This window comes from Molossus molossus, unplaced genomic scaffold, assembly GCF_014108415.1.
Source record: "Molossus molossus isolate mMolMol1 unplaced genomic scaffold, mMolMol1.p scaffold_m16_p_12, whole genome shotgun sequence".
Classification (NCBI taxonomy): domain Eukaryota; kingdom Metazoa; phylum Chordata; class Mammalia; order Chiroptera; family Molossidae; genus Molossus; species Molossus molossus.
Window position 1 is genome coordinate 32462641 of NW_023425347.1, and position 26292 is coordinate 32488932.

Genomic DNA, 26292 nt, shown 5'->3' on the forward strand with positions numbered 1-26292 from the left:
ATAGTGATTACATACTTTGTTTCAAGGAAAGCAAATTTCTTGTATTTAAATTTTTACCATCCTAAATCAACATAATTGTAGAGTAGTGGTTACCTTGGAATATTTTTTAAGAAGATAATTGGATTTTAGAGGGCTGATTTTAGAGAAAGAAAGGAAAATTGAGTAAATGATAATGTCAGTAAGAGAGTTCACATTTACTAAAAAATACTATTTTATAGAAAATAAAATTTCTGATTTCGTTTTGTTCTAGTTCTCAATGAGATGTCACACTTTCCTATATATATTTGAATTTACGTAGTACAGTTTAAATGTGTATAATACTGGTGAAAGGTTAAGTACTCATAAATTATTACAGAATTATAGAATTTTTTTACATTTCTATAAAATTAAGTCATAATTCAGTGAAATAATTTATTCTCTGGATGTCATAATCTTCAAGTTTACTTCCCATTTTAGAATATAAGTGATTTGTATTTTCTAAATATGGTTAATATGTGATTGGCAAATGAATGTAATTTTTATAATGAATTTTATTTTTAATTATTTAAATCAACAAAGGTTTTAAAAAATGTATATACAGTTGAATATGTGAACTTTTGAATTTGAAAGATCAAAATTGTTTTAGTATTAGAAGAAAATAACATAAAGTTTGTTATGTTCCAGGCATTCTATTAAGGCACACATTAATCCTTTAACTGTTATAAACAATTTCTTGGAAACCATAATTGTTTGAATTTGCAGTCATGACACTAAATGTGATGTGCATACTCTAATGGATGTTGGTCCTGTGGAGTCATTCATGATTGGGGCAGAAATTTCATCAGCAGCACTAAGAACATTCTTAGCTTTTAAGTTCTTAAACAAATTTGTAGCCTTTCCTGAATAACCATTAGGCAGTAGACATCTGATATTGAAGCTGATTGTGTACTCAAAAGCTTCCTTTGTCACATTTCCTTCTCTTTGCTGACCATTGCAAATGTATAGGTAAAATAATATTTTAATGGTGGAATTCAGTTTGCCCTTTTTAATTATTTCATTTCTAAAGCAGTTCATTTCATATGTATATATAATGTTTATTTACCACTTTGGGTATTTTTTATTATCTTTGTTTTTATTTCTAATATAATTATGTGTTTTGTCTTCCTAGGATTTTTAACACACTTCTTTTGTACTGATTGGACATGATGGGTTAATACTTATAAAATATCTCAAAACAGTTTGAGAGTGTTGGCCCTTGGACCAATGAGTCTTGGTTTGATTCCTGGAGGCAACCAGTCAATGTGGTTCTGTCACATAGATGTTTCTGTCTCTCCCTCCCACTCTATTTGATGATAAATAGAAAAGTATCCTTGGGTGAGGAATAAAAAAAAAAATCTCAGAACAAAAGCACAAAGAACAAACTCATCATAGACTTAAAAAGACCAAAAGTAAAATAACAATTTATGGCAGTTAATACTGAGTCAGTGTTGGAGGGCAGAGTTGACACATTACCTCTGGGGTGTGGAAATGACACATTTTTTACTTATGTTAATTATACAATTGTCAAAAGTTTGATTGATTTAGAAAACACATAAAGAAGTTATCACTTAATAATTTTTTTTTTAAAAAAGCATGAATTGTTCTTGTTAGAACCATGTGTATATGTGCATCACTTACCCTGTGAAAACTGAGATGATCACGTACCTTGTTTTGACTACAGAAAAGCATGCGCCTTTGGTTGCAACTCTGATTTGTCTTTCCTCTTTCAATTGTAAAATTGTTGATTAGGAATTAACATTTGTTTAGTGAATATCCCTGTTTTTCTACTGTTGCTTCACATTACTATATTTTTTTCTAGGTTGTTAAAGATATGTAATGCCTCTGTAGCACCCCCCCCCCCCCTTTTTTCTCCTTGTAAGTTACCTGCTTTAATTTTACCGCACAGTAGCTTTTCAAGATGAATCATTATGTTTAGTGTTTAGTATACTAAACATAATCAGTTAGAATCACTTTGTGTTAATAGGTCCTTATGATCTAGGACCTTACCATTTTTAACATCTATTAAATAATGAAGATAATACATGGCATCAGGAACAAAACTATTCAAGTGCAATGTAATTTGGTGGTAGGTGGTAAAATCACATGTAAATCATTACTTTGTCATGGCAGTGCCACATGCTGCTGGCAAGAAAGCATTATGTGCCCAGTGTATTTTGTTTTATTTTCTGCTCATGATCTATGTATTTTCTAGATGTTCAAACTCTGACAATTTTTTTTGGTATTGCCAATCGAAAAAACCTCTTTGACTATATGTAGAGTTTTCGTTATGCAAATTAGCTCTTTGGCTTCAGTGTGTTAGTCATTTGGTGCCATACTTCTCCTTGTTCAAGAATCAGCTTATGAACATACTACAGGTTGACTAAAGGCTTATTTCAGGTAATTTTGAATTTAGGGAATGATTTTAAAGTCTAGTAGTGTATTTCACTTCTGTTTTTAGCTCATTATTTCAAATAATATTATATGTTAAGAATGTAATAAGCAAACATTAAACATATATACTACCTATGGGGAAGGACCTTAAAAATTATTTTATCCAATCTCAAGTGTCATATTCCCTTCTCCATTGTTCCTGACAAATAGTTCAACATAGTGAGCCATTCAATTCACTGTTGTGTAGTACAACCCTTTGTAATACTGAATTATTCCTGTTTCTAGTTTTTCTTATTGAGATGAAATCTACATCTTTATGATTCAAACATATTGATTATATATATATATATATATTTTTTTTTTATCCTCACCTGAGGACATTTTTCCATTTTTTGTACAGATAGAGTGGGAGGGAGAGAGAGGAAGGAGAGAGAGAGAGAGAAACATCGACGTGAAGGGACACATCGAGTGGCTGCCACCCGCACGACCAACCAGGGCCGGGGACAAACTGCAACCGAAGTACGTGCCCTTAGCGGGAACTGAACCCGGGTCTCTCCGGACCGCAGGCCGACGCTCTAACCGCTGAGCCAAACTGGCCAGGGCTGATTATATATATTTTTTAATTTTTTATTTATTGTTTTTGTTACAGATGTTTCTCATTTTTCCCCCATTGACACCCTCCTCCCCTTTCCCCAGCTTTGTTGTCTATGTTCATTGGTCATGCATATATGCAGATTATATACTCTTCCTTCTGTACTCCAAAGCTTCAAACTTTGAAGATTGTTAATTATATTGACCAATTGTTAGGCTAAACATACCAAGTTTTCTTCTTTTTTCATTTTGTGGCATGCTGGAACTCTTATGCATGTTCTGTATTTTTTTAGTGTTTCTTCTCAATATGACATCCAGAGTAAGGGACTGCCTGGATGATATGGATATACAGTGTACTCTTCTTCACTTGCATTATAAACTGGATGAGACTTAGGTATATGTTTGTACATTGTGTAGAATATATATAGGTCTAAATACTACAGTAATCTTAAGTATACTATTTCAGTTAATTAAGATTTGTTTTACAATTAGAATAAAAGTTGTGAATGGTTTTCTCTTAATCCAATTGTATATATGACTGAAGTTGTTGTGTTTCTCAAGGATAATTTAAGTGAACCATAGAGTTTGAAAATGTGACAAATCCTAACTGTAACTCAGCTAGTGGGCAACATTATAACTTGTTTACAGCTGTGTAATATAGTTATTAGTGAATTAATATAGAACATGGGCAGATTGTACTATATTTTTGTGTGAAATTATACTGCATGACAAAGGTTGGCATTATGTATAAGTACCCACAAAATATTAACCTACTGGCCATAAATACAATTAATAATGTACATAAAAGAATGAAATTAAGTTAATTTTCTATCTTAAAAAAAAGAATTATTCATGAACAGAAAGTGGACAGCATATATTTGATGCCAGGAAGATTGTATATAATCTGAATTACTGAGTGACCTAGGAAGCTTGCTCAGAGGGATTACAGAATAATTATGTTAATATGCAATTATCACCTCATTTCTTCTGTAGTAACCTCAAGATGTAGTGTAGTGAGGGTGTTATAGCAAGTGCTGATAGTTTGCAAAAATACTGATGTTTGAGATTTCTGAGACAATAAGTCTAGCTTCAGGCATATAAGTGATGATCTGTCATCTTGAAGACAGATCTGACCTTTGTACTTTTTTTTAATGCTCACAGTATATAACTACAGGCAGTTATAGCTGTAGAACTCATTATTATTTTCTAGAAAGTGAAATATGTTTTATGTAGATTTAAAATTCCATTTGCAGCTTTTTATAAAGTGTGTTGAGTTTTCTAAAAGAACATTTTAAAATTCAGTTAAAAGAAAAATTCTATGGTTATATGATTACATGGAAGACATAGTAAAAATGTCTCAACATTTTATAAAAAGATCCTAGTTAATAACAGCAAATTCATTGAAATTTAGGGATTCCAAGCAATATAACATTAGTTTATTAATTTATTAGTTTCCCTTTTTAAACTTAATTAATAATGCCTACCTTCAAATCTATTCCCTACTTAGTTATATTAACATAAAATGGTGTTGGTGGCTCTGTTATGCATATTTGACTATATAAAGAGAGTTGGAAAAGCTATATGAGACAGTGTGAAATGAGCTTACAAGTCAAATGCTTTCTTGCCTGGATGTCACATAATCAGCCATGAGTGTAAGGAAATAATTTTTGATGTCAAAATTCTAGATCCATTATTCAGTGCAACATATTTTGATGATCTATTATTCTGCATTGTATATTGATGTAATCAGTATGAGTTTTGAATACTATTAAAAATGTATTTTTAACATTTTTCAGTTAAAATATATTCTGAAAATTAAAACAGGAAATTTTTTCATTGTTGTTAAATACCAGCTTAGTGAGTCAATTGCTTATAGTCTATTTAACTGATGGAATAGATTTTTAATATTCATGTACTACTAATAAAAAATTCTGGAAGAGTGACTTTGTTTTTGAGTAGAGATAGATAATCATTAATTTGGGGGCATGTAAGGTATATTTGATTATGTAGGTGTGAAGGAAAACTTTGACTGTTAAAGACCTCCTTTTATTTTAAAAAATATTTAATTTGATCTTTTGTTTTTCTTATTGCTAGATGTGTTTTGTAGAGAAAAGATCTGTTATGTACGTACATTCTTTTTATGTTTTTGAGCAAAAACAGTTTGGAATCTTGAGAATGTAAACTTAATGTAACATAATGTAAGGCTCTTATAAAGCCATTCTAGTAATGAGGATGCAGTCTCCAAGCCAACATGATCATAGTTTGTCACCCTGCTGTTCAGGGGTTACCAATGAAGTTGCTTTAAATGGGAAGCGTCTGTTCTATCTCTGAACCTCTAACACCAGAACAGATGGGTAGAACATGGAACATGGAAGGTTTTACCTCTGAGGTGGTAACAGTGAAGCCACTCATTAACACTGAATTTACCACTTCGTTAGCAACCTTGCTTCCTGTTGAGAAAAGCTAATATAGGCTTTCAAATTGACTGAGCATATATTTGTCTACCTCTGTGATTATAATAAGTAAGAACAAAAAGTAAGTGTCTTTCAGTCTAATTTTTAAAAAACTCTGTTTTCCATTTCAGATTTATGTAAGATTGCTCCTGTTTGGGTATATTTTTTATACCAAATTTAATGAGTAATATCAGGAATGAAAAATAGTATATCATCAGTGTTTTCTTTTCACTGACATTTGCACACTCTTTCCTAACACATGTTTATGTGCTGCCCATTTTTAACTTCTGTGTATGTGATGAAGAGACTCCTGCTGGGTGCTACATTAGCACCATTTTGGGGTGATATCATTGAATATGATCTTATTGGAAGTCTATTTTTATTAATTTGGAAGTTTGCCAATCTCAGAACAGAATTCTAAGACCTATGAGGGGTGGAAAAATGATTGTTGGTATAAATAATAATGCCAAAGAAAGATATTTGTTAATGTGTGTTGTAATAAAGAACATATCTGTTCACAAGATAAGGTCATATTTATAAATGCTTGTTCCAGTTGTAAAATATGAAAGTAATTAGAAACAATTTTTAAATTCTTGAACTAGACTTAATGCTTTCCAAAGCATGTAATTGATAACCTAGAAATTATTAGAAACAATAAACTTTATTCAAAATGTCTAATTTCTAATTATTGGATTGTAAGTTCTTGCTGTCCTAAAATGGTATTACTTGTTATATAAATTTTAAATACTATAACAATGGAAGGCTTTATTCTTTATCTGAGAGTAGGAACCTAGTCTGTCTTGTTTGGCACATACTAAGGGCTCAATAAACATTTGGAGAATGAATGAACTGTACTTACTACTCTGTACAAAAGGAAAAGAAATGTGGAATTTTGTGCCAGTACTTCAAATAGTTAATACCTAGAGTTGCCATATAGTGGGTTCTTTACATTGTACTTGAGGATTATTGGATATTTTGAAGGCCTTGCTACATACAGTAGGTAAGTCAAGAAATAATGGAATTTGCATTATTTGAATAAGCAATCCAGATTTCATAGAAAGGAAACTGTTTTCTTCCTATACTTTAGGAGCTTTTGCTTTGATTTTACTGTTATGTTTTTAGTCATTCAACACTTTATTCCTTTATTCAACAAACACTGCCTGAACACCTATGCCAAGTGCTGTATTGGGTTTCAGAGATATGAAGATCACTAGGTCACAGTCCCTGCCTTCCAATAGTTTACATTCTTTCAAAGAGACAAATAATTCTTGTATAATGTGGCCATTTCTAAGAGCAGGGTCAGAATAGAGTGTAACGGAACTCTTAACAGTAGGGGTAGTAATTATAGCCATGGAATGTATGTATGTCTCCCAAACTTCAGCAGCCTTTTAAAAAACTATTCTATCTTCTCATAAAGACTAAATATATTATCAAAAACACCTAGAAAAAAATTTAATCTACATTTTAATATGAAGTAACCTAATATTGTAACATATTTATGGTGTTTCAGAGTAAAAAGTTTTAGACTCTCAGATGATAAATGGGATAACTACCTTTATGCAATGCCTAGAATTTGGGGGCCCAGGTTATGAAAATTTAAAGTTACATAAAACTTTATTACTTTTAACTTTACTAATTTAAAATTAAGGGTAATTTATATAAGGAAAGACCAAAACCCTGTGAATAAAATGGTTTTTAAGTTAGAATTTTAGGAGACTGTGAAACATTGAGAGCAAAGCAATCTTAAATTTTTAAAAAATAAAAAAAAGTTGTTAACATACATTAGTCATTGATGTTGATAGCAAGTAAGTTTCTTTATTGAATGATGTTTTCTTACCTTCTTCCAGGTGTGAACTTTTAAGTGACAAAACTTCTCTGCAATGTTTTAACAATTTATATTATTCTCTAGTATAGAGTGATTGTCCATAATAAATGTACTTAAGATAATTTTCTTTTTGTTGGCAATCTGTATATGAGATGTTAAGGTTTTTTTTTTCTCTGTAGCATTTTTATATTGTGTGTCTCTGTGTATGTGTTTATGTTGCTTTTTTCTAGAGATTTTTGTATATATGGTATTGGGTTGTTGTTGTCAAGCACAAACCAAATATTAATCTTTGAGACACTTTTAGTGTTTATTCTTAGAAAATTATTAGGATCTCAATATAAAGAGTATAATTAAGCTAATAAAAATGTGTACTTTCGACTATGCATTCTAATATTTTTTCTTTCATGCAAATCTAAATTTTTTCTTTCCGTTTTCTAGACTAAAAGTGTTAAATGGCTTGCCAACAATATGGATAATTTGAAGATAAACACCGATATTACTGGTGCTAAAGAAGAACTCCTAGATGACAACAATTTTATCTCAGACAAAGAGAGTGGAGTTCATAAACCAAAAGATTGTCAGACATTTCAGAATAGTAATACATTCACTCTGCCTGAAGAACTGTCAAAGGACAAATCTGAAAAAGCCTTAAGTGGAGGCCAGTCTACTTTATTTATACATGCTGGTGCTCCTACTGTTTCTAGTGAAAACTATATCTTGCCTAAAGGAGCTGCTGTTAATGGACCAGTTTCACACTCCTCCTTAACTAAGACTTCCAATATGAATAAAGGCAGTGTTTCATTAACCACTGGACAGCCTGTGGATCAGCCAACAGAATCTTGTTCAACTTCGAAGGTGGCAGCTGATCTTCAGCTACCTACACCACAGAAAGCAAGTCAACACCAAGTTTTGTTTTTGTTATCAGATGTAGCACATGCTAAGAATCCAACCCATTCCATTAAAAAACTACCTACCTCTGCTTCAGTTGGTTGTGACATTCAGAATTCAGTAGGGAGTAGTATAAAGTCAGAGAGCACTTTAATAAATCAAGTAGAGGTGGGTGAGGATAATGAAAATGTATTGGTAAAAGATGATTGTGTCAATACATTAACAGGCATTTCCTCAGGTACAGATGAATTTAGGTCAGAAAATGATACAAACTGGGACCCTCAAAAAGAGTTCATTCAGTTTCTTATGACTAATGAAGAGACAGTGGATCAAGCTCCAGTTCATTCTAAAGTAGGTCTAGAAAAAAAGAGAAAGCGAAAAATGGATGTAAGTAAAATAACTCGTTATACTGAGGATTGCTTTAATGATTCTAATTGTATACCCACTAAGTCAAAGATGCTAGAAGTAGACTTTATGGAACAGAATGAAGAACTACAAGCAATAGACTCACAGAAATATGCATTATCAAAAGTGAAGCCTGAATCAACTGATGAAGACTTGGAATCTGTGGATGCTTTTCAACATCTAATTTATAATCCAGATAAGTGTGGGGAAGACAGTTCACCTGTTCATACTAGCACTTTTCTTTCAAATACCTTAAAAAAAAAATGTGAAGAAAGTGATTCTGAGTCACCTGCTACTTTCAGCACCGAAGAGCCATCATTCTACCCCTGTACAAAGTGCAATGTGAATTTTAGGGAGAAAAAGCACCTCCACAGGCATATGATGTATCATTTAGATGGGAATAGTCACTTTCGCCATCTTAATGTCCCAAGGCCATATGCTTGTAGAGAATGTGGGCGGACATTTCGAGATCGTAACTCACTTCTAAAGCATATGATTATTCACCAAGAAAGAAGACAGAAGTTGATGGAGGAAATTCGTGAGTTGAAAGAACTTCAGGATGAAGGAAGAAGTGCACGGTTACAGTGCCCTCAGTGTGTATTTGGTACCAATTGCCCTAAAACATTTGTGCAACATGCTAAAACCCATGAAAAAGATAAAAGGTACTATTGCTGTGAAGAGTGTAACTTCATGGCAGTGACAGAAAATGAATTGGAATGCCATCGAGGCATTGCCCATGGAGCAGTGGTAAAATGTCCTATTGTTAGTTCTGATGTAGCCCAGAGAAAAACGCAAAAAAAGTCTTTCATGAAAGACTCTGTTACAGGATCATCCAAAAAATCAGCTACCTATGTATGTAAGATGTGTCCTTTTACTACTTCAGCTAGAAGTATTTTGAAAAAACACATGGAGTACTTACACTCATCATCATGTGTTGATTCATTTGGCCGTGCTCTTGGACTTGGTAAAAGAAAAAGTAACATCCTTGAAGAACCTGTAGATGATGATAGCACTAAACCATTAAGCAAGCAACAGTCAACCACATTTCCAAAGAACTCTGCTTTAAAACAAGATGTAAAGCGAACATATGGATCATCCTCACAATCAAGTAATTTTTCAAAATTCCATAAGCGGCCACACAGAATACAAAAAGCTCGGAAAAGCATTGCCCAGTCAGGTGTTGTAAACATGTGCAATCAAAATAATTCTCATAAGACTGTAATGATTAAAAGCAGCATTGACCAAAAACCTAAGTATTTCCATCAAGCAGTAAAAGAAAAATCTAATGCCAAGGCAAATAGCAACTATTTATATAGACACAAATATGCAAACTACAGGATGATAAAAAAATCAGGTGAATCATATCCTCTGCATTTCAAAAAAGAAGAAGCTGGTTCATTAAATTCTTTACATTTGTTTTCATCATCAAGTAATTCTCACAACAATAGTTTTATTTCAGACTCTCACAACTCTGACACCAAAAGGCCAGAAAGCTTCAAAGACCGCAGGCGTGTATCTGTAAAGAGAGCAGTTAAGGAATCTAAGAAGGAAAGTTCCACTGGAGGGGAAGACTTGGATAGCTATCCAGATTTCTTGCATAAAATGACTGTTGTTGTTTTGCAGAAACTTAATTCTGCTGAAAAGAAAGATAGCTATGAAACAGAAGATGAAAGTTCCTGGGATAATGTTGAGCTAGGTGACTACACTACACAGGCTATAGAAGATGAAACCTATAATGATATTAATCAAGAACATGTAAATTTATTCCCTCTGTTTAAAAGCAAAGTAGAAGGTCAAGAGCCTGGAGAAAATGCTACCCTTAGTTATGATCAAAATGATGGCTTTTATTTTGAATATTATGAAGATGCTGGAACTAATAACTTTTTGCATGACATACATGATCCTCAGCATTTAGAAAATGCAGAAAATTCTTTGTCAAAGCATAGTTCTGTTTTTCATTGGACTGACTTGTCTCTTGAGAAAAAATCATGTCCTTACTGCCCAGCAACATTTGAAACAGGTGTTGGGTTGTCAAATCATGTCAGGGGACATCTTCATAGAGCAGGATTAAGCTATGAAGCCCGTCATGTTGTATCACCAGAACAAATAGCCACAAGTGACAAAATGCAACATTTCAAAAGAACTGGCACAGGGACACCTGTTAAACGAGTTAGAAAAGGTAAGTTTTCCTATAGCGTCTTTGGGCTAATACTGTATTCAAAGGATTTGAAAGTTTTGCTCAAATTCAGTCTTTATTAGCATCACATAATTTCATATTTCAGTTCATTGGCTTTAAGATGGTCAATTTATAAAAAATTCTGATATCACTCTTAAAAAAATTTTTTTTTAGCTATAGAGAAGTCTGAAACCACTTCTGAACACACTTGTCAGCTCTGTGGTGGTTGGTTCGATACTAAAATTGGATTATCAAATCATGTTAGAGGCCACCTGAAAAGACTTGGAAAGACCAAGTGGGATGCTCACAAATCTCCAATCTGTGTTTTGAATGAGATGATGCAAAATGAAGAAAAATATGAAAAAATCTTAAAGGCATTGAACAGTCGTCGTATTATTCCGAGACCATTTGTAGCTCAAAAACTTGCATCAAGTGATGACTTTCTATCTCAAAATGTTATACCTCTTGAAGCATACCGTAATGGCCTAAAGACTGAAGCTCTGTCAGTGTCTGCATCAGAGGAAGAAGGGCTGAGTTTCTTAAATGAATATGATGAAACAAAACCAGAACTGCCCAGTGGAAAAAAGAATCAGTCTCTTACATTGATAGAACTACTTAAAAATAAAAGGATGGGAGAAGAAAGGAATTCTGCTATCTTTCCTCAAAAGATCCATAATCAAACAGCAAGAAAGAGATTTGTTCAGAAATGTGTTCTTCCATTAAATGAAGATAGTTCGTTGATGTATCATCCACAAAAAATGGACTTGACTATGCACTCAGGTAAGAAAACATTTATGACTATCTTACATAATTTAAACAATTTAATTATGCATATTTTATTGGACTATTTGTAGAAAATACTTTCTTTGAATCTTTTTAAGCTGCTTTTTTTTCAGAACAAAGATTGGTTATACTGTCACTTCTATAAAAATCATCAATTGATGCTCACCAGCACTGAATTCTCTGTGCCTCATTTCTTGGTCAAAATGTAAGGTGAGAACAAAAGCAAAAACAAACAAAAAGCTGATCTGTAAAAACAAAATTTGCTGTGACTGGGGGATGGTTCTATGGATGGGAGGTTGACGTTATTCAAAAGCATAGCATTACCCAAAAGGCAAAACCTGTCATATTTTTACCAGTGCTCCAAAGTGATAATGTTTTCAAGAATTAGCTGTTGGTTTTCCTATTGCTTAGGTAAAACAAAACAAACTCAACTGAATGGGTTGGTGTCTGTTGTGTGTTGTGATGAACCGAAAGAAACTTCCCCCTTCCAATTCCTCATTGTACCATGGGATAGTTTGGTTTTGGAGAACTGTTGTGAGTATGAAACATTTGTTTGGGGTTTTAGTTTTTACAATAGTTCTAATGGAACAGAACAGATGATTTAGCTTAGTGCTTGTGCACCAGTAGTTTTTCCTTTTCAAAGGAGTATTTTGTATGTATTGGCAAATGATGTGGTAGATAAAGTAGCCAAACTTTATTTGGTATTGCTAAGTCTGGTTTATACTTTTAGATTAGAAAAATGTTAAGTATATAGGTTTCTTTTGGAGGTTAAGAATGTTGAAGATTAACTTAGATGGTCTCATAATGTTAGCCCTGAGTTGAATGTGTGTAAGGTAAAAGTTGGGTCAATGGGTTAATACTGAATAAAATTGCTGTACTGTTTATTTGTTTGCTTTGGGCAGACATTGGGACATCTCAGATATATGTAAGGCAGTTTTGATTTAAGGAAAGATTATCTTGCACTGTAAGTGGTCTGAAAAACAGTTTATTTTGTATGGGCTTCTGTTAGCTGTGTTGACCAAGGTATAGTACACTCCTGAGAGATAAAGCATATTTGTGGTTATCACAATAATGTTGAAGACACCAATTGACGTGTGTGTTGGGGGAATGAGGGTTGTCTGAGAAGTTAGGGGTTTCTTATTGTTTCAACATGTTTTCTTTTTTGTGATGACAAAGATGTTTGTTGATCATTTATTTAGCACAAAGATTTTAGCAAAAAACTTCATATTATTAACTTTCATTATTGATTGAGCAGAGCAGTGAACATAAATGCCCTGAATAAAATGTGTCGTTCAGTGGTGGGTTTTACCACCTTTTCACCCTGCCTTCATCAGAAAGTCTACTTTAGTATTGAGTTTTTTATGGTTTTGTGGGTAAAACACTTTAATTACGACTTTGTTAACTAGACTTAAAAATTTTTTTTAATCGATAATGTTGTGAACTTTGAAACTTCTGAACAGAGCTATGCTATCCAAATCACAGGATTGATTGTATTTTAGGTTTAGGAAATGATCTGCGTAACACAGAAATCTGCAAGAAAGTGATAATAGGTATTAAATGTAGAGGAGCTCTAAGGTTCAAGACACTTCTCTTCCACCTTTCCTAAGAGCATGGGTTGGCTACAAATACTAACACAAACTAATAATAATTAACTGAATTTCCCCTCCTTAAGTTAAGCTAATTCATTGAACGTTTTTAAACCATCCATATTGTGGTACTTTTCTTCACTCTTTTAGCTAAGAAAATTTCACTTTTTGAAGTGAGAACTGGATTATAGTTTTCTTTTGAATGATAGGTATGCCTGTGAAGCTTAGAACATGTGTGCATTGCAATACGACGTTTACAAGTGCTGTTAGCCTGTCCAACCACTTACGCGCTTATGCACGAAAGAAGAGTGCTGGACTTTTGACTGGTACAGGTATGTTTGAACAGATAACACAGCAAGTCCGTTTGATACAAGACACTTTTTTTTCTCACCAGACTGGTGCTAATTTAGGTGATATTTATGGCTTTCTTTGGTAAGCAGCATTTGAGTCTGAATACATATTTGAATTTCAGCAACTTGTAAACTGTTAGATAAATTTTCAACAAGTTTTTTTTTTTTTTTTTTCATTTGGCTGTTATTGACTTGGGGAAAAAAATAACCCAATAGAGGTGTGTGGAACTTTTGAGTCTACATTGTTCCCATTGATTTTTAAATTATACTGTTTTTGACTTTTAAATTTATTTTTGTTAATAGATTCCAGTAAGACACCTCTCTTTGATTGTAATTCTAGCTTGGGGAAATGCTTTATTAGATAAGAAAGCACATTATCATGAAATTTCAACTCTGTCACTTGATTAGAAAACTAAGCAAACTAATAAATTTTCATTAGTCTATAGATAAGATCTTTAAAGGGGGCAGGCCTTAATAATGGCCCATGTTGACAGTTGAATAGATTTCTCTTTAATGCCCCTACACTGTATTTAGGATAAATAAATATAGCTACCCATATAAATGTTAACATGCACATTTCTGTGTTATTTTTGGTTGGTTAACCCAACCTTGCAGATACTTCTTCATTCTGCTAATTTGTGAACATTTTATTAGGTTATTCATGTATAATACTGCTTCTTACTCTACAAACTGTGTTGCTCTTTTCATTTGTAGCCTTTCTAGCTACTCTGCTTTAACAAATCCCATTTCTCTCACATCTAAAAATATAGTCTCTTTACTAAATAGATCTATATTAATCCCTTTGCCTAAAATTCTCCTTTCAATCTTTTTATTTCTCTTGCTCTTTTAGATCACTGCCGTCTGCCTTCTTCTAGTTGTTGTTTTCCCAGCTTTTTTGTTCTTTCTCATGTCTTCCTATGGCTTACATTCAATATGTTCTTGCTACCAAAAAAATATTTGTATTCATACTAATTTCTTTCTTCTGCTTTGCTTTTTCATTTGACTTTATATACAGATGACCAGGGATGACTATTGGCCATTTATAGTTACAGGAGGGAAATAGAGTTAGTTTCTATAGTGGATTAGTCCTCCTGTGAAGTTTTAGTTTTTATGATACTACTCTCACCTTCATCAAGCTTGAAAGGTGATTGTAGACAGTAGAGGCAGGGAGGCAGTGCAAATAAAAGGCTGTAGAAACAGAAAATCATCATTGTTATCATAGTTACTAACTTTTATTGAACATTTATTATTGTATCAGGCACTATGCTATACAGCTTATATGCATACCATTTATCTTCATAATCACTGTGAGTTGTAAATACTGTAATTCTCTCTGCCCAAACTTATGTAGTTATTAATAGCAAATTTGAATTTCAAATCAAGGCTGTCTTATTCTAGACCTTTGTTTTAATCACTATTATCTATCATATGCAGAATGAAAGTAATGGAAAATTCTAATATAAAGTTGGATTTAAGGTGGGGCATTCTGGTGAAGACTGAATAAGGAAGAGTCTTAATTAGAGCAGGGATCCAAAAATTGGTTAGTCCTGGATTAGATTACAGAGGCCTTTAGAAAATGTTCTATTCTGTCAGTTCAGGTTCATTACTCAAATATTCACAAAGGCTCATCTATTAGTACAGATTTTGTAGTCCATTAAAAAAAAAAGCTTTTTCTTCATGCGAAATCTTTCAGAAAAGTAGGACTACTTGTAAATAACTGATAGTAACCCTTTATTGACCAAATGTACATTCTAATGAACACATTATTACCTAAAAAATGTCATTATTAGAGAAAAAAGTAATGTAGGATGAATGAGAATACATTTCTTGGGCATCAAGAAAAAAAGGGGATATTATTTTTAAAATACCATTAAATTCTAACCAAAATGTCAGAAGTGTTAGAAAATATAAAGTGTTTGGCATTTCTAGGATAAAGAGAAGGGAAATAAATGAAAAGCTGAAGAAAAGCTGGAGTGATATTTTCCACAGCCCATACCTACTTTTAAGAAAAATAGAAAAACTCATACTTCATTTTCTTGGAAATTCTGAAACTTTCCCCCTGATTTTTAAAGTTGTCTTGACCAGTAGAGCTATACAAATGAATTGTTGGCTGCTTAATTATGCCAACCAAGAAGTTTTGTAAAAATCTGCCTTAATAATGTTTTTGTTTTCCAAATAGAGAATTCTCTATTATATTTAAACTTCACATGCCTCTTCTCTTCTCCCATATCAGTTTCACTGGCATAAAGCAGTGGTCCCAATGTATGGTCCTAGAGGGGGAGCTGTACAGAAGATATCTTATAAGGGATTTATCAATTCATATGAGTAAAAACATTATTTTTCAAGAATTTGTACATACTGTTGAGGAATAAAATAAATATCATTTTTTTAAAAAACCTTACCTTAATCCAAGTATATCACAGAACTGGAACAATGTAAAAGGAAAATAGATTGGACTAGAGCCTCCATAAGAATGTCTAGAGTCTGTATTCCTAGCTCACTCTCCATTCATGTAGATTTAACTGTGACCTACTCTTGAAGAAAAAACTTAGATGTACCTAGACTAAATGCTAAAGGCCTGGTTGGTTACCTGTGATAGAATAAAGTCCCAAGCCTTCTTTGAAGCCCCCAGCTCCTGGTTCTTCTATGGGAACTGGTGGCCTATTGAGGGGATAAATATTATAGCTGGTTTGAACAGACTGAAAAGATGCCTCTCTGCTTCCCCAAGTAGTTATTTGCTGATGACTCAAATACTTCTAATTTGATGGTTCTCAGTTTTGGGGGAGTCATTCACCTCTCTGAGAATTTTAGAAAATGATGGGCCCATTCCAGAAACAGGCACTCATTTGTCCACAGATTAAAATGTTTATATATATATATAGGCTTTGCATATCTTTTGAAGGTTATCATTCGTGGACCCTTCCTATGGTGGAAAACTGAGAAAAGGGAAGGAGCAAAATAAAAATGAAGTAGAAAGAACACAGAACTGGGAATCAGAAGCCCTAAGAAATCTTTTTCTTTTTTTATGAGTTAAAAGATTCTTGAAATGCCCGACTTGTGTAACATCAAAACTAATATAATCACAAATATAAATTGAAATGTAACATTCTTCCTAATTTTAGTAAAAGGAAATGATGAAGAAAGTAGGAAAGCTTTGGAACTGAAGAGATGGAAGAGGTAGCCATTCTTGGGACAGAGTTAATTTGCCAAAAAGAATAAACTTCACAGATTAAATTTTTGCTCAGAACTGACCCAGTTTATCATCTATTGGGTAGGTTCAAATAAATTGTTTAATAATTTTCATGTGCCTTCAAATGTGGATAATTATTTATGAAGCTGTTTTACTTTTTTCAATGGATTTTTGTCCAAAGAGACTAGTGCCAAGGGGTTTGCTTTATATTCTATATGGTAAATTCAAGGCATACTTCTTATTCAATAATTTATTCTAATTAATATAGGCTGCACTATTGGTAGTCTTCTTTTTCAGGTTTTGTTCTCTGTGGATTAATGTTTTACATGCTCATACAAATTGGTTCCTTGTTAATTCCTTATACAGTCCAATAAGAACATGTAATTTTCATTAAAATCAGAAATTTCATATAGTTCATATTAGATGTTTTTGGACCTTTTAACTATTGGCTTTTTTGTGTTTAATAATATTTTAATTAAGTTACATCTTTTATATACTGGCAGTGTTAAGAACACAATGTTACTCATTATTAATAAAATAGTCGTACATACTGGCGTAGCCATGTTTTTCCAATTAAATAATAGTGCCTCTTTCATAAGTGTCCTGTATTGGACAATAAATTACATGGTCACCCTAGTTATTAAAATTTCTAAAATATTTTAAATTGTCTAAGGCAAAGTGTATTCTATCAACTCAATCTGCAATAAGGAACCAAAAAAAAAAAAAACTTGAGCTCAAAATATAACAGGTGAAGAAAGGGGAATAATTGAAGTCTGAGTAGAGGGAATCTTGTGAAAGGAAATATGTCAGTAAGATGAATGCATATCTGCACAATCTGTTATGTTTGGGAAAGAATAAAGAATAACAGCTGTGTTCAACATTTTTATTGGGACTCCATTTTACATCTTGATCCCTCATACAAACTCAGTAATACACCCACTCGTTCACTTACCCGAATTGACTGTGATGAACTCAAATATTTTCTATTTTGTTCTTTTTCATTAAAGTTAATACTGGTTATGGCCCAGTAAATTGATTTACTACCCACTAAGAAGTCACTACCCACAGACTGAAAACATTCCCCTTAAGTGATTCTTTCTCTCAGGGACTGATACTGACTAGAATCAATAATAGTAATATTTTAGAAATCATAACACTTCTGTGGCAGCAAGTGAATTTTCTTTCCTCATTGAATTCAAATTTGTCTGTGTATTATATTTTTTAATCAAATACTGATCTTACGGTATTTTAAAGTAAGTTAGAAATTTTTAGTTACTTAAAATAATGTAAGGAAAAAATATTTTATATGCAAGCATAATTGGGAGTAGGGCTCTATTTCATTATTTTAAAAATGTATTTGTATTGTTTTTTTTTTAGAGAAAGAGGAAGAGAGAGAAACATCAGCGTGAGAGAGAATCATCTATTGGCTGCCTCCTGCATGCCCCCTGCTGGGGAGCAAGCCCACAACCGGGGCACATGCCCTGGTCCAGATTTGAACCAGGACCTCTCAGTCCATGGGACAATGCTCAATCCTCTGAGCCACACCAGCTGGGCTATTTCATTATTTTTAGAATACTTCCATGATAACATTTTAGAAGTAAAGCATGATTGTTGCTATTTTCTAACAAAAGACTCACCAACATAACTGAAGAATGACTTTTCTTTCTTTTTTTTTTTATCCTCACCTGAGGACATTTTTCCATTTTTTGTTCAGATAGAGTGGGGGGAGAGAGAGGGAGAGAGAGAGAAACATTGATGTGAAAGGGAAACATCGAGTGGCTGCCACCCACACGACCAACCAGGGCCGGGGACAAACTGCACCTGAGGTATGCGCCCATACCAGGAACCAAACTCGGGTCTCTCTGGACTGCAGGCCAATGCTCTAACCACTGAGCCAAACCGGCCAAGGCAAGAATGACTTTTCAATGAGAAAAAAAAAATAATTAAAAAATTGGTAGTAGAGCCTCTCAGTTAATATAATACCACTAATGCAATATATCTACATTCTTTTTTTTTTTTAGTTGAATCAGTGTTTTACTTTTTTATACCATTAGTTTTAAGTGTAATAGCAATTGCATGTTACCTAATAGGATCTTTTGCTTATTTTCAGCTATAACATAATTGGTTATAGAGGCATGCAACAAGTGCTAATGAACATATAACACAGTGCCAGGTGCTGAGTTGGCTGTATAAGCCACCAGGAAAGTAATTCTTATATTATGGAAAGTGCTATAGGAACGTTTTGTGCTGAGATGGAAAGGAAAAAAAAAGAGTATTGTGAAAGCTTCTCAAGGTGCATTAAATTATTTGTCCTTTTTATGAGTGTCTTGCAGTATCTTTTTAAATATTATTAAAATATTGCATCTTTAAGAAATTGCATGCTTTTATAGTGAGTCATTTAGCCCAAAATACAAGTTGAAGGTTTTTTATTATGATTAAAGGGGCACACCAGCTTTTTATTAAAGAAAATACCTTGATAATTCCTCCAGACTAGCCTATATGGGGAATATACGAGAGGTATGAAGCATGCCCCTGTAATCAAAGAACTTAGGAAAGCATTAATGGCAACACATATAAAACTTTCAACATTACAAAACTGTTCAAGGTAGTATACAGATAAATGGTATATTGGATATAAATGTTGTAGGAGTTCAAGGTATTTTAGTCTAGCCCTTCTTTTGGGTGGAGTTAGGAATCAAGTTACCTTTACTGTTTGTCTCATTGTTAAATAGAGCCTAAAAAGAATAAACAAAAATAGTTCATGTGGTATGTTTCTTGTCATTATGTTTAAAATGAGAAAGAAAACTAAAACCAGTAGTCAAAGAAAGTTTTTATTTATTCAACAAAAGTTTTAGTTACTGTATTGTACCAGGACTCTGCCAACTCTGAGGTTATAACAGCCTTGCACTTCGAGCTGCATAAACATAATCATGTCCAGTGGGATAAGTACAAGCATACTATTATGGAAAGCTTTATAATGTTTCAGCTAGACCATGAACTTGAAGGATGAATAGTTTTAGGAAGAAGAGATGAAGTAGACCATTCAAGATAGAAAGAAGAACATAGTGTGACACAAAGGGATGAAATTTGAAGTTCAATAGGGGCTGGGAAGATGGGAATGTTGGAAAGGTAGGGTTAGTGCTCTGAATGCATGCTAAAAATTTTAGGAAGTCATTAAAGGATTTTTATTTATTTTATTTTTTAAATCCTCATCCGAGGACATTTTTGCATTTATCTTCAGATAGAGCAGGAGGGAAGGAGGGAGGAAGAGAGAGAGAGAGACACATCGATGTGAGAGAGACACATCAACTGGTTGCCACCCACACGACTCCAACGGGCTGGGGATGAACTGCAACCGAGGTACATGCCCTTAGTGGGAACTGAACCTGGGACTCTCTGGTCCGCAAGCCAACACTCTAACCGCTGAGCCAAACCGCCAGGGCCATTAAAGAATTTTTAAAAATAAAGGGGAAAAAATAATAAGGGAATGATAGTCGATCTTGTATTTTAGAAAGCTATCCCTGATACAGTGAAAGATGGGATTCCATGTTTTCTTGGTTATAACTTATCTCTGTAGTACTGTTTTTGCATTAAAGTGTATATTAGTATGTATTTATACAGTAATGTATCATTTATTCAGGATTAGTAAGATAATGAATTGTTCAAGTTTAGTAGATTTCCAGATAATAGAAGACTAGTGTCAAACTTGATTTTATCCTAATCATGTAGACGGTAATGTTTCTGAAATGTTGTTCTTATTTCTGCCTTGTGAAACAAAAGACTGGATATAATCTAATAATCAGAGTATTTAGAACCAACCCTTCTGGGTACTAATTGTTTTATTATGCCAGCAAGAATTGGACTATTTGCCCACTACACTAAAAAGTGGCTGGCTGATTTATTCACTTATTCAACAAGCATTTTTTTTCAGCTCTTACTGCAGTTTATGCATTGTGCTAAGTTCTGCAGAGATGTATTATATCTTACAGTATAGTAGAAGCACATAGATACATAGCTGTAATACAGGACAAATTGTAAATGACATTGGAATCATGCATGAAATACTGTGGAAGATGGGAGGAAGTGGAAGCTGCTTTCAACTAGACCAGGACCCAGCTAGGCTTTTGGAAGTAGCATTTGATTTGGACCTTGTAGGGTGGCTGATTGAAATGGAAATGGAGGTCTGGAGTAGGGAAGGAATATACCTGTGGGAGAGAGCACCTTGGGACAATGAGGGAAGTTTATTGAAAATACTAGGAAGTAGGAGATAATGGAATAGAGGTAGACAGGTAAAGGACATAGAATGCTAATCTGTGGTGTTGGAATTAATTTTGTGAGGGGTTAGTAAAGATGTTTTGTTTTTTTAAAGAATTTGCTTTTAAAGAATTTTTTAAAAAGAATTTGTAAAATGTTAAAAGGATTTGCTGGGGAGGTGGAGAAATTGTAGGTGAGGTAATGGAGTCGTGAACCAGGACAGGACAATAGGAATGTGAAGGAAGCATAATAGATGTCCGGATGATGTAGAATGAAAGTAAGCAAACATTTGGCAGATTAGTTAGAGGTAGAAGAATAAAAGGAAAGAGACATATGTGATGGCTCAAATTTTAAAGCTTGTTACTGGGAGGATGGTTATACCAGTAAAGTAAATGCATCAGCTACCATGGTGTCTGGTAAGAGAAAGGTAGGCTTCATTACCTCACTGGCTGTCATTTATCAATAAAATCTCATCATCCAACTATCCATTATAACAAAGCAAATAATCACACTAACTGAATTAGTAAGTTTGTTTTTAGGAGAATGGAGCCTAAAATTTTTGTTCCATTGTGGTACATATTTATATTTTATGATGCCCACTTTTGCTGGTCATTGTTACAAAATTTAGGAATTCTGTTTGGCATTCTTTTTTGACCAACATCTTGTTTTCCATAAAAGTTTTAACCAGTCCCTAGCATTCCTGTTGGTTCTGTTACTGATTTTCTTTTTGCTTTTCATACCTTGTTTAGATTCTTTGTAACCATTAATTTAACCTGGATTTTTATGTATTTGGTTTTTTTTTAACATGTCTATTATTTTTATATCCTCAGTTGAAGTCTTGTGTTTGCTATGATTTCTATTGTGTGTGTGTTTTTTTTAATGATTTCTATTCAAACATTAACCTGTTAACCGAGCAGGACGTATAAATACGTCAAATGTTGCATGCAGTGAAAAGGGAATTCCCTGGTTAACAGGTTAATTTTTTTTTTTTTTTTTTAAATCTCACCCGAGGACATTTTTCCATTTTTTGTTCAGATAGAGTGGGAGGGAGAGAGAGAGAGAGAGAGAGAAACATCGAAGTGAAAGGGACATATCGAGTGGCTGCCACCTGCACGACCTACCAGGGCCGGGGACAAAATGCAACTGAGGTACATGCCCTTAGCGGGAACTGAACCCGGGTCTCTCTGGACCACAGGCCAATGCTCTAACTGCTGAGCAAAACCGGCCAGGGCCTAACATTAATTTTTTAAATGCAGTTTATAATCTGGATTCAGATATAGTTAGGCCTTACAGTAGTAAGGCATTTTCTTGGCCACAGCTAACCTCTAAGTAATCTGCTTTAAGTGGCTTTATGGAAATAATAAAATAATACACAATTGTTCTCTTTTGGATATTAGACTGGTGGTCCCTCACTTATCTAAGAAGTGGAAAAGTAGGATATACTATTTCTTTGTTGTGTCTGGAGTTTGAGGAATGAGGTTAATTCTGGGTATCCAGTGTTTAGAATATATATTTAATTGTGGCCTTACGTGGGAGTTACCAAGATAACTTGGTCAGCACCATGTTTGATTATATACAGAATTTTGGCTGGAATGTGTAAAGTACTTAAAAATTAGAAAAAGCCAAATCAGATCTGTGTGACATTTAGATTTACTATTATAATTATTGTCAGCACTATCTAATTTAACTTGAACGTGATTAAAGATAATCTAACAGAAATTTAAAAGTAAGATGTTTTCCTTTTTTAACGAATTTTGTAATCAGGAGCAATTATTTAATCACTCCTACTAAATATGAAATGATATTTTAGAAATGCCAAGAGTTTTAGAAGACAGGGAGTGTGATTATATTTGTTACTGGAGAGCTGCCCCTCTTGGAAGGGGGCTCTCCCCTCTTCGGTTCTTACCATGCTTGCGAAAAAGAATTCAGATGAGGAACAGAAAGCTGTGTTGAAGTAAAGCAAGTAAATTTATTAAGAATACACTTGGCATAAAGCATAAGCCTGAGCATCTGGCCTGTTGGGGGTTCAGGGGTTTTATACTTTTTCCTCCATAGGTTGCAAGGTTCCCCTGTCAGATATCTTGGGCAGCAGACTAGATTTCAAGGTGCCCATTTTACATTGTTGTGGCTTTTCCCAGAATTTTGAGAACATCTGGCGATTTTTCTTTACAAGTCCCAAGACTTCTTGCTGACTTCATTGTTCAGTGACTGAGATAAACTCCTTGCCCTTCCCTCCTCCTGCCCTAGCCACTATCTATCCTACCTAACATAGTCAGGTAATTCTAAACAAAAGTAATTTAAAGCACATTTGTTATTATGTATTTTAATGTTTATGCCAATTTTAGACGTATCTTAGAAAAGGGTTTGATATCGATGAATGCCTGTTTTGCTTAGTAAAACAGCATGCAAGTCCAACCCACCTTGAGGAGAATTTAAAAATATTTTTTCTTATCACCACAGAAATAATAAATTTACTGCCCTGACCAGCTAAGCAACTTGTAGCTTGGGGTGTTGTTAGCTTTTGGCTTTTAGCAAGCTGGAAAAACTACTCTGCTTCCAATTTCTCTGTTTATAAAAATGTGTGATAAAGTATCATATTTTTCCCTTCATGTCTTGAAAATATTTGCTCAAAATATTCTTTTACTAGTCATTCCCTCTAGTTTGAATAAGCAGAGGTTTCTACAAATGGCGTGTGCTTTTTCTTCTCCTTGGGAGACCCAAGTTTTAAAAAAGCTTCCTTCATTTGCTTTAACTCTTTCTCTGAACCAAGCATATGAGGCTGTTGCTACCCTAATACAACCTCTTTATAGGACAAACTCAACCTACCTGACTTGTCTAGACTAATATTGTTAAGCCATAAACCTCATATATAAGGCAAAGAAAATCTGCTTTTCAAATATTTTGTTTTTCATCTTATTCCAGGTAAAATGTTAAACCATGCAAGAGCTAATTAATTTTACCCAGATTGCTCTTTGATTCTAGGTTAGTGATTTTTGTAAAATTTATTGAGAATGCAAACTCTAAAAATCAGTGAAAGTAACTTAGGGTACTGAAAAAAGATCCAGTTTTGGAGTGAAAATATCAAGGTAAAATAATGGCAAAAATATACTTCTGGGGTTGTTAATTGTGTGTGCGTGCATGTGTGTGTGTGTACGTGTACATCTGATTGGAAGGAAACATTGCTTTTCATAACAATAAACCACTTAAACTGCTTTAATATGTACATTTTGAGAATGACTAGTTTGATTATGGCAGTATATAGCTTAGAAACAAAGAATCGGTATTGGGAATAGGGAGTCCTTTCCAATTTTGATGAACTGTAGAAGAGTGGAATATAATAATTGCTCTTAATAGTTTGTTTGTTTTAATGACTAAGAGGTGGGATTAAGGGCTGGCTGTCTTTTTCATTTAAGGTGGTGGGTATTCAGTACCCAAAATTGTCTACATAATTTGCAAGGTCCAGTGCAAAGTGAAAATGTAGCACCCTGTGTTCAAAAATTAAGAATTTCAAGACTGCAACAGAAGAGTGTTAAACGAAGTTAGGACCCTATACGTCGTTCACCTGTAAACTGTCTTTATGCAAAAACAAAAGTGTACGCTGAAGAAATAACTAATATTTTCAACAAATGGCTTTTCCTACCCCCAGTCCCAATGTTATACAAACTAACATGTTTCATTCCCCCCTACTCAGTCCCTTAAAATCCATGCTGCCTTTTCAGTTGAGGCTGAGGGAAAGAATGCTGTTTGCAATCTTTTGTATGTTCGGAGCTTATGAACCTTGAATGATTAATGGTACCAACTAGATTTGTTTATCCATATCACACTGTGTACCCCTTGGGGCTATGCATCCTCTTTCCTCCTCACCACTGCTACTATCACCTCTACCACCAGCTTGTTAATGGTGGTAGAATGATAGCTTACCTGTCCATGTCATTTTTATCCCGACTTTCTTTGTGAATGAGTTCATAGCTGCTATTGCCTGCCCACCTTATACAGGCCAATTAGATGAAGAAGAAATTTTCTTCCCTCTAGTGGGGCTATTTCATGCCTCTTATTTTGGATATATATAATCTGGTCATTACACATATGAAGTTTCCCTTTACCCCAGAGATGCCAACAATCAAGAACAAAACATGAAATGACGGCTTTTTACGAAATGGACAGGGGAGGATGACTGCAAATAAGAATATTTGGTGGTGCCTGGCCAGTGTGGTTCAGTGGATTGAGCATCATCCCATAGACTGAGACCCCATTCAATTTCCTGTCAGGGCACATGCCCTGGTTGTGGGCTCCATCACCGGTAGGGGGTGTGCAGGACATGGCCAATCGATGTTTCTCTCTCTCTCCCTTCCTCTCTCTCTCTCAAAAAAAGGAATATTTGTTAGCAAATGCTAATTTAGTTTGATGTGCTTTTTTACCACAGATATTTTGAGGTGTTAATTCTTATTCTTGGAATGTCATATGTGTAGTGAATTGAAAAGAAAATGATATTTATTGAAACAATTATTGTATATTTTGTGCATAAAGGTGGAAAGGACAAAAGGAATTATTTCATAATGTTATAACCCAAAGTAAATTCTTTTTTCTTCTATGTATAAAACTAAATAATGTCTCAAAATGGTCTTGAATTTGTATCCGTTGTATTATTTATTGTTTTGCTTTATACCAATCCAGTTTAGTGCTTTAGTTGTTGTATTTTGTAGAATACCAATATGCCAGTATTTTGAGGGCTCATAAGTCAGTTGTATTTCTCTTTCATTCGTATTTGATCAAAATAACTAATTTACCAAAAGGTATATTCTAAAACTTTCTGTATATGACTGTACAGTTCGATTCATCTTTTTTTGCAAGTAAAATATTCCCAGTAGTAATTTAGATCCTATGTAAATCAGATAACTGCAATATTTTTTTCAACAATCTTCTGGTTAAAACTGATCACTTAAACATTTTCTGTTGACCTAAATAGGAACCTTAGGAATGTTTGACTGACTGGGTTTGTTCCTTTCTAAAGAAGCAGTTACACTCAAGGAGAAGAAAATTAAGATTTTTCTAAAATGAATCTAGTATTTTTTTGTATATTTTAAGTACAGAAACAATGTTAATTAAAATACTTTGGACAGCCTGGCTGATGTGGCTCAGTCAGTGGTTGAGCGTCGTCCCATGCACCAAGAGGTCCCTGGTTCGATTCCTGGTCAGGGCACATGCCAGGGTTTGATCCCCAGTTGGGGGCATGCAGGAGGCGGCAGATGGATGTTTCTATGTCTCTCCCCTCTTTCTAAAAATCAATAAAAACATATTTAAAAATAAATAAAATACTTTGGATAGAAAATGGTGTGTATGTATATGTTTTGTTTTTTTGACACAAGTGCAAATAAAGGCTTT

At 33.8% G+C, this 26292-nt stretch overlaps 1 protein-coding gene across 6 annotated transcripts in view; it reads left to right on the top strand.

Annotated features, from left to right (window-relative positions):
* Positions 1-26292, top strand: part of ZNF644 (zinc finger protein 644) — a 99870-nt gene that overhangs the window by 67392 nt on the left and 6186 nt on the right. For 3 of the 6 annotated variants that reach the window (XM_036255115.1, XM_036255114.1, XM_036255113.1), the window contains 2 exons: positions 7717-10750; positions 10922-11527. The exons of the other annotated variants lie outside the window; for them this stretch is intronic. In XM_036255115.1, coding sequence (XP_036111008.1) covers positions 7747-10750; positions 10922-11527 — 3610 coding nt within the window. In that variant the 5' untranslated portion in view covers positions 7717-7746. The remainder of the gene's footprint in view (positions 1-7716; positions 10751-10921; positions 11528-26292) is intronic. 6 annotated transcript variants of the gene reach the window in all.